Source organism: Mustelus asterias, chromosome 13, assembly GCF_964213995.1.
Source record: "Mustelus asterias chromosome 13, sMusAst1.hap1.1, whole genome shotgun sequence".
In the NCBI taxonomy this organism is placed as follows: Eukaryota; Metazoa; Chordata; class Chondrichthyes; order Carcharhiniformes; family Triakidae; genus Mustelus; species Mustelus asterias.
The window spans coordinates 94961842-94971312 of NC_135813.1; the positions used below are offsets into that span (position 1 = coordinate 94961842).

At 39.5% G+C, this 9471-nt stretch overlaps 1 protein-coding gene across 2 annotated transcripts in view; it reads left to right on the forward strand.

Annotated features, from left to right (window-relative positions):
- The window catches only part of LOC144502901 (protein phosphatase Slingshot homolog 1-like), a 91011-nt gene extending 81829 nt beyond the window's left edge, over positions 1 to 9182 (forward strand). For both annotated transcript variants that reach the window (XM_078227310.1, XM_078227311.1), the window contains one exon: positions 5123 to 9182. In XM_078227310.1, the coding sequence (XP_078083436.1) occupies positions 5123 to 7060 (1938 nt within the window). In that variant the 3' untranslated portion in view covers positions 7061 to 9182. The remainder of the gene's footprint in view (positions 1 to 5122) is intronic.
- The last annotated feature ends 289 nt before the right edge of the window (positions 9183 to 9471 follow it).

Genomic DNA, 9471 nt, shown 5'->3' on the forward strand with positions numbered 1-9471 from the left:
CATCCTTATCTTGAGAGTAAATTCTCAGCGTAGACCATTGTTCCTTGTAACCATACTTGATTATTCCACAAATCATCCATTTAGCCATCTTCTGGATTCCTTCTCATAACTCAACATAAATATTTAATTTAATTTACCAACAACATAAACTAGAAATTGAAACATAGAAACTAGACGCAGGAGTAGGCCATTCAGCCATTCACACCTGCTCCTCCATTCATTTTGATCATGGCTGATCATCAAATCAATATCCTAGTCCCTCCTGCCCCCATATCCTTTTAGCCCCAAGAGCTATATCTAATTTCTTCTTGAAATCAAACAATGTTTTGACCTCAACTACTTTCTGTGGTAGTGAATTCCACACTTTCTTCACCCAGAGGGTGGTGAATCATCTCCTCACCTCAGTTCTAAAAGGTTTAACCCTTATTCTCAAACTATGACCCCAAGTTCTAGACTCCCCCACCATTGGAAACATTCTTTCCGAATCTACCCTGTTAGAATTTTATAAGTTTCTGTGAGATCCCCTCTCACTCTTCTGAACTCCAGTGAATATAATCCTAACCGACTTAGTCTCTCCCCATATGACAGACCTGTCATCTCAGGAATCGGCCTGGTAAACGTTCGCTGTTCTCCTTCTATAGCAAGGACATCCTTCCTCAGATAAGGACACCAAAACTGTACACATTACTCCAGGTGTGGCCTCACCAACACCCTATACAATTGCAGCAAAACATCCCTCTTCCTATACTCAAATCCTCTTGCTATGAAGTCCAACATACCATTTGCCTTCTTTACTGCCAGCTGTACCTGCGCGCTTACTTTCAGCGACTTATGTACGAGGACTCCAAGGTCTCGTTGGCCAGACAGCCAGGCATTGAAAGAAAATGGGAGCTTAATTTTCACACACTTTATAAGCATGTGTTTACAGAGTCGCACATTAAAACATACACTCCGAAACTAACAAAACAGTTTCATTCTGTCCCTGTTTATAGGAGCACAAGTGAATCTCCACACCATCTGAATACAATTAAACACCCAATTAATATACAATTAACAGACTCCACTTAATGCAAGCTGGGACCTGTGCCCTGGCAAATCAAAATCTAGGGCTCGAGATAGGGCTTTAAAGTAAAAAAGGTGGGGAGAGTGTTCGGGTGAGAGGAACTTTCTAAATCGAAAGAGAAAAGGCCGCAACAAATGAAACGATTATTGGATAAAATAAGAGTATGACAGGAAGGGACAAAATTTTTAACAGTAATAGTGCATTACTGAATATGATCGAATGGTGGTTAACAAGTTAAAATTAAAAGTGCTTTATCTGAATTCATAAGTATTTGTAATTTTAAATAATAGCACAAATAGTGCTAAATAGATTTGATATATTAGCTATTACAGAGATGTGATTGCATGGTGCTAGCGGGGTTTAAAGACATCTCTTTTATTTGACCAGCGGTTGCAGGGAGAAGTCACCAAAGAGTTCTAGGGCTCTCCAGACATAGAGCGGTTTCTTTAACCAGTGACACTGCTTTCGCAACCCCTAACACCCATTCGGATAGGTCAACTTGCGGGTTCCGATGCCTTGACACGTTACTCCTTCTAATTCGGGTAGTAAAGATAAAGGTACTCACCCTTTCTTAGGAGGCATGTCTTGCCAATGAATTCTGACGTATACAGTTTGAAATAGATCAATTATACATTTTTCTTATCAAATTCTCCTGCCTTTCATTAGCTTTGAATCAATCATCTTCAATATACATAAAACATTGATAACACCTGTCATATACCTGAGCCAATTGCACCTTGCCCTCTGGCCTAATGATATTTTGTTAGTCCGTAGAATCCGGACGTAGCCTCCCCTTTTAACTAACTCAACCTCCTGTATCACTTAGCAACCACCAAGCTTGGTGACACTTGACCACTAAGTTCAAAGTTAGCATTCCCACAGGTTCCTTTCCAGGTAACTGCCAAACCAGATGAACACATGATCCTGTGTTGGGGCAACCACCTATCTTATCTGGACAGTGAATATTTCTATTCATAAGCAGTCCTGAGAACCTTACTGCTAGCAATTCCCATTGATAAGAATCTGTACATTCTGAGGTTTCATTGTTTCCTAAGAGTGTGGTTCTGTCTGAAAGTCCCAGTACCATCAAGCCTTACGGCAACTTGTTCTTGGCCAAAGTGCACAATCACTTTATAAAAATACAGTTAATATATTTAAAATATCAAAATATGCGTTTGAATCATAATCACTTGTTTTAAATCTCTTACTATATTCACGTGTGTAAACTATTCTCTTGTTGGCTTATAAGTCTAATTTAGAGTCATTTAACTCAATGCTGGTAGTTCTGTCAATGTCTTAAATGTCTAATTGTTTAAAATCTTCTCTAACCTACTAAGATTTTTCCTTCCCCAACACATGGTAACCAAGGTCATGATCTAAATATTCTAGGATATTTGACATTCCAAAAAGACAGACAAAATGGAAACTGAGGGAAGCTGGTCCTGATAATACAAGATGACTTAAGGACAATAGTCAGGCTGCATCTTGGCTCTGAAGAATTGGTACGGGTGGTGATATGAGATGACAAGTGGCAGGGAATGCTGGTGCGAGTAGCCCCTGTAACAGTAGCTACATTTTTGGACAGAGTATTAATCAAAAAGTAAGAGGAGCTTGTAACAAAGGCAATGGAATATTTGTGAAGACTTTAATCTTTATATAAACTGGGCAAATCAAATCAGCAAAAATAGTTTGGAGGACAAATTCCTGAATGCAGTTGAGACCATCTTCTAGAACAATACATCATGGAACAATCATGGATAAAATTAGTGATTAGTAGTTAGTGATTAATATGAGTAAAAGAAAAGTACTGAGAAGCTAATGGGACTGAAAACCAACAAATCACCTAGGTCTGACAGCCTACAAAGCCGTACGTCCTAGCATTCTAAAATACTTGGCTACAGATTGCACTGGTTGTGATCTTCAAAAATTCCCCAGATTTTCAAATGCTCCCTAGGAACGGAAGTATATGTAACAAATGTATTCAAGAAAGGAAGGAGAGCAAAAATGGGGAACTACAATCCAGTTAGTCTGGCGTCAGTTATCAGGAAATTCTGGAATCTTATTAAAGAATTGGTAACGGAGCAGTAGAAAATTTTAATATATTGAGGCAAAATCATGTTTTTATGCAAGGGAAATGATACTTGACAAATCTTCTTTTGAGGATGTGATTCCTGAGTGGATAAAGGGGAACTAGTTGATGTTATATATTTGGATTTTTATAAGGCATTTGACTAGGTGCTATATAAAAGGTTGTTTCACGAGATGTGTTTATGGGTTGGGGTAATATATTAGCAGGGATAAAGAACTCATTAAAGGACAAAAAAATACCAGGAATAAGTGCATAATTTTCTGGTTGGCAAACTGTTACTGGTGAGGTACCACACGGATCATTGTGGAAGTTTCATTTTCTCTACAATCCATATTCATAAGTTATATGGAGTGTCTAAATGTAATATATCCAGATTTACTGACGATACAAATAAGCATAGATTAAGTGAGTAGCCATGAAGCTGATAGATGGAATATAATGTGGGGGAAAAGGTTATTCAATTATTAATTCAATTATTGCCCCCCAAACATGCCCAGGCCAGTCCACCCCCCACCCAAATAGCCACCCCCAATCGCTGGCCTCCCTCCCTCTGTCACTCAGCCCGAGTGCAGATTGGCAGCGGGACCTCCCACCCCCACCGATCACCCCGCCCCCTTGGCGCTGCCCCATGCCTGGTGGGCAGTGCCAAGGTGCCTTCTGGGCATTGGCACTTTAGCCCTTCAGTAATGCCAGAGGGCCCAGGCTGGCACTGCTAAGGTGGCAATACCCAGGGGTCGACATCCCCCGTTCTCTCTCTCCCCGCCCCCCCCCCTCCCTTCACTCCAGTGGGGTGGGGGGCTGCAAGCTCCCTGCAAACGGGGAGCTATAATTAATCTCGCCGGAGTGAACCACTCCTGTGTAAAATATAATTAAATTAGAAGCTGCATAGCGCCACTGGTGCTGGGAGACACGCGGAGGCCTCGACGCTCAGCGCGAATGGTGTCAATCGGCTGCCGCTAGAGTCTCCCAGCCCGCTGTGCTAAAGAGCAGCGCAGGGGGATGGGAGAATCACTCCCTATGTTGGTCTTAATTGCAAAGAAGTTAGAGTACAAGAGTAAGGAAGTCTTGCTGCAATTGTACAGGGCTTTGGTGAGACCACACTAAGTACTGTGTACAATTTTGGTCTTCTAACCAAAAGGGGAATATACTTAGATGGGGTGCAACAGAAGTTCACTAGATTGCTTCCTGGAATGAGAGGACAGATTGAAAAGAATGGGCCTATACTCTCTAGAGGTTAGAAGAATGAGAGGGTGACCTCACTGAAACATTCGATTCTGAGAGGGTTTGAGAAGCTGTTTCCATTGCTGGAGAGTCTAGAACGAGCGGAGGCATAGTCTCAGGATAAGGAGTTGGTCATTTAGGACTGGGATGAGAAGAAATGTCTTCACTCAGAGTAAAGAGTCTTCAGAGATCTCGATGCCAGAAGGATCTGGATGTTCAGTTATATTTTCAAGGCTGAGAGCAATAGATCTTTGCCTAACAGTGGGGTTATAGGCATCAGGGGAAAGTGGAGTTGAAATTGCAGGTAGGACATGCTATTTACAGCTGCTATTTCCTATGTTCTTGAACCCTTTTCCTAATATAGAAGCAAAAAAGATGTGGTCACACCAAACTTCAAAATGTTGCATTAACTGTACTAATACTGATAGCAACCCAGACTCCCAGGCAGTCTAAACTAAACTTCCAAATGCAGTTGGGAGACTGATTCTACATCCAAGGTTAGAAAGGACTAGTGGCAATTGTAGGCCCTGCAAATATCTTCCTCCTAGTTGGGATACGCGATGTCGGAGATTGTCTCCAGCAGATTGCATTTTTTAAAAACTTATTACAGAAGCACCTTAGATTGAAACTACTTCGTCATGATTTTGGTCATTACTGTTTATTATTTGTCTGTATATTTAGAGTTTAGTCAAACATCATTATTATTATCTGCAGCTTCCATTTTAAACTACGTTTCAAATTTATTCCAGGATGTTACTACAGCTGAAACTCCCAACAGTGTCAAACCTATTAATAATTTTACTTTGGACTGCTCAGACTCTGTAAGTAATCTTGCGTGTGAGCAATTTACAGATCATGCGAAAAACTTGCATCAGGCACAGATATGTGGTACCGGCACTGAAGACACACAAGCAACCACGTCCACTAATTTGGGATATCTATCAAATGCAGCTTCAGACGTACCAATGACAGAAAACTTCGATAGTATTCCCAATGAGCCAGATCTACATCAAGTGACAGAAAAGCCTGTCAATCGGTCTGATGCTTTTGACACAACTGATGCAATATTTTTGCATGAAACGGCAGAAACAGGTGCAGATTTAGGAACAAACTACGAAGGGCAAAAACAGAAGCAAAAAACCGTGGAGGCGCATCACAACTGCAAAAATGTGGCTAGTGACCTTCATGCTGAAACTTTGGTCCTTGATGCAATTGCTTCACTGTCTGGTAGACGCCAGGACTTGAAACAGTTCCCAGTAATAAGTCCATGTATGGACAGCCATGACTATCTAAAAACTTTAATAGATTCAAAGACTGGGCTTATTCATCAAGGATCTAAAGCTGACAAGCAGGTGCTGCAGCTGCCGGAATCCAAAAAACATCAGCCAGAATACAAATTAAGTCCGTTAAATACTAATCTTCCAACTTTAGGAAATGAACAGGATAATATGGCGCAAATAATGAATAACTCTAAGTTTGTGCTTTCTGTGCCATCTATTCAAAAATCAGTAGACCATAATCAAGCAGTATTTCCTAGTTGCAGTCATGAAAATATCGGTATTGAGCCAATGAAAGAATTAAAACAGCTGATAGATAACCAGGAGACAGAAAGATCAAAAGTTCAAAGCTATTTAATGCAGCATCAAGAATCTATCCTTCAGCTTCAGAAGGCTGGGTTAGTGAGAAAACATACCAAAGAGTTGGAAAGACTAACTTTTCTAAAGTCTCCAAACAAACCAGTGCAGAGACAAAACTTTGAAAATAGAAAAGCTGCACTTGCAGAGAATGACTCCCTGGATTTGATCATGCATGAGCCAGTGGTAGACACTCCGGATCTAACACAAGTTTACAAAGATGTGGAGAACAATGCATTGCCAGAGGCTAGCTGTGATGAGTTTAATTTTATGGATGGCATATTCCAAAAAACATCTACACCTTATATGAATAATAGGAGTGGGTTCCTCACTAAAGATCGCTTGCAGCAAATCTGTGCAACATTGATACCATCTCCTTTAACTTCAAGCTTGACTCGTAGCTCCAGCAGCGATAGCCTTCACAGCATTCAAGGACAGCCTGGTTTAGTTGAGCTCCGGATACAGGAAATTGAAGCCAGGATGCGTCAGGCAGGACTGACTATCTGTTCAGAAATGAAGCGGTCTCATTCCTTAGCCAAACTGGGAAGCTTGAACATATCTAGTGAGGATCTGTCATCCAGGGAGAAAGAAGTTGAAACTTTCATAAGATCAAGTCACGTCAAACTAATTGAAAGTTTGTTATTGCCTAATGCAGTTGAAAGAATGCAGTGGAAAGGCAGTCTCTGTGGGGAAATGGAAAAGCAAACAAAACAGTTTTCCTTCATAAAGCCACTATATACATCAGTTGAGACTTCTATATTGGAACATACAGCTCTGAAATTGCCTGATATTCAGTGCACAGATCAAGTTGAACACCCTTGTCAGATGTTTTCTCCAACGAAATGCAGTATAACTGATCCAGAAGTGACACGGCAGTGTATAGACTTTATCTCCGTTCCTTCATTTGGACTAAGCCAGTTCCATACCCAGAGTGCCATTGAACTCTACCCTTTGACTTCTCGGGAACAGAATGTACGAATGCACCCTTTCTGGAAGTTCAGAAAGCAGTGTGAGAAAAAGAGAACTAGCAACCCATTCTATAATACCATGTGATTTATTGGAAAGGAGAATGCATTTCAATCTTCCTGTTAAAGATAAGAACCTTAAACCAAAAATATTTGAAGTTCTAGCCTATGTTGTCCAATCTCTTGTAACAGCTCAAAATTATTCAAAAACTACCTTTTTTGGGAAGTACAGCTCCATGCTGATTAGTTTGCTTATTTGAGAATTGAGAATTTCTGAAGTTGCATTTTTACTTTTAAAATGAAAGTTCACACTTTGTAACAAGAACAGTCCACCTTTTTTTTAAGAAAAGACCGATTCAAAGTACTGATTCAGTTGGGGCTACTTAATTTTGGGAGGATTGCCATGAAACTTAAATGTTCGTTGAAGCAAAGCCCTGAAAACTATTGCTTGTTACATTCTCTAAACCCAACATAAAAAACTGGAAAAGAAAATGACATGGATTAAGAAGTAGTTGCAATTGATATATGTGGCTTGTCTCCAAATCCTGCATGATTTGCACCTTTTTTTAATATAATGGCCTTTTTGGTTGGGGGAGAATAAAATCTTTGCCAAGCTTATAGCATGAGTTCCATTTTACCCCTAAATCAATAGAACTTGCAGAAAATAGCACAATCATTCATTCTGTCCAAAAAAGACAAATTGAGGTGTGGTCCCTTTTTGGACCTACTTCTGTAAATAATTTCTTCCCCATTCTTGCCTTAAACTTAAATAATGTAGAATGTACTCCGTGTATAATGGTTTTGCTGTGAGTGAATATGCTGTTGAGGATGACCAACATAGAGTAAGTACACACCAGACTTTGTCCTTTTCTACTTTTCCATTGATTCCCTGAGTGATATTGTGCCCTCTCCATTTAACAGTGATGTTGAAATAATTATACAGTGGTAGCTGTCTCTTTAAATTCAAAATTTCACACTAGGTTTTATATTTTTTCTTGTAATTTCTTGCTACTTTGCATTATGCGTGTAAATATTATGACTATTTCCCACTTGTTATTCCTCTGATCACATTCTTTATTCTTTCTCTTTATTCCACGAGTTGCCATAACATCTGTTTTTTCTACAAATAATGAGTATATTACATATTTGAGAATTTGTTTCTGAAAAACCCCATCTCTGTGATATCTGTTCTTACTCAAAAGTGAGCCCACTTAAATCATCAAACGTATAAACATTATCCTTGTTTTAGAATGGTTAGTTTGTCAAATTTTGCTGTTCCTACATGTGACAATTTTCCAGGATTATTGCTAATGCTTTGAAGAATTGGTTTCTGAGATTCAGGGGTTTTTTTGCAAGAAAGTTGGAAATCAGTAATCTTGCTGAAAGTAGACTTTCTCTCAGCCCATAAGTTACAAGGAGAACAAACGCGTGTTTTAAACAATGTACAAAATAGACAGCATTATAAACCTGTTTAAGTTTGCAATTCCTGGGGTTCCTGATGCCCCAATTGATACAAGCAAATTGAAGCTGAGTTCAAGAGCAGGAGGAGGTCCCAAATTTGCTTTCTGGTCTATGCTGAGTTAACAGATTTCAGCCTGGCTATCTGAAAGGATGTTGCAGAAAGCGTCCATTGACTAAAGAGCAGAACATCAGTCAAGTTTCCAGCTTCTGACTGATACTCGGGTGACTAACCAATCTGGCTTGCTTATGATGGGCCTTGCACTTATAGATTGTTGAGATTTAATGTCTTGGTTGACAGATGAAAATGACCACTTGAGAATTGTACTAGCAGAAACCTGATGTCTATGGAGTGTACCCCAGCATGATTCAATGTGTTCAATAGAGAGATCAGCAGAGAAGGGGAAAGGATTGCAAAAAGAAAGCATACCAGGCAGAGTGGGTTGTATGCTCAGGTCCACCTATTAAAAGGGAGACAAATCATTTGAACTAAAATTGATGCCTCAAAACCCATCTCCCCCTTCTCTAAATATTCTACGTTTATTTTCTGCAGGAAGAAACCATCTAAAGGAAAGCATTTGTGTAGTTGCTCCCAATAAACAGTACATAATCTCATAGCTACATGGGAGCACTTCTATTCCATGACCCTGCATTATTTCAGCAGTATTATATGGCCACTGTGTGGCAGGCAAGATGTAATTCATTGTGGTAATGTCAAATAAGATTGCATCATGTACTTTTGTTCAAAAAAATCTTAATCATGGTTAAATTATTCATTAAACCTCCATAGAACTTCATAAACATGAACACAAGTTGGCATCCTTGTGCTTTCTTGATTTTTTTTTTTTGCAGCATTTTTCCACCGTTAATTGCCATCAGATAGATGCAGATGATTGCTGAGAGACTTTGATTTCAATTACAATTCAGCCATACCTGATTTACTCATCTTCAAATTTCTGAGAAAGATGCTGGAACTCTGCTATGATAATGTATTAATGTACTTGAATCATCTTATGGTAAATATTGGAGGGAATGGTAATT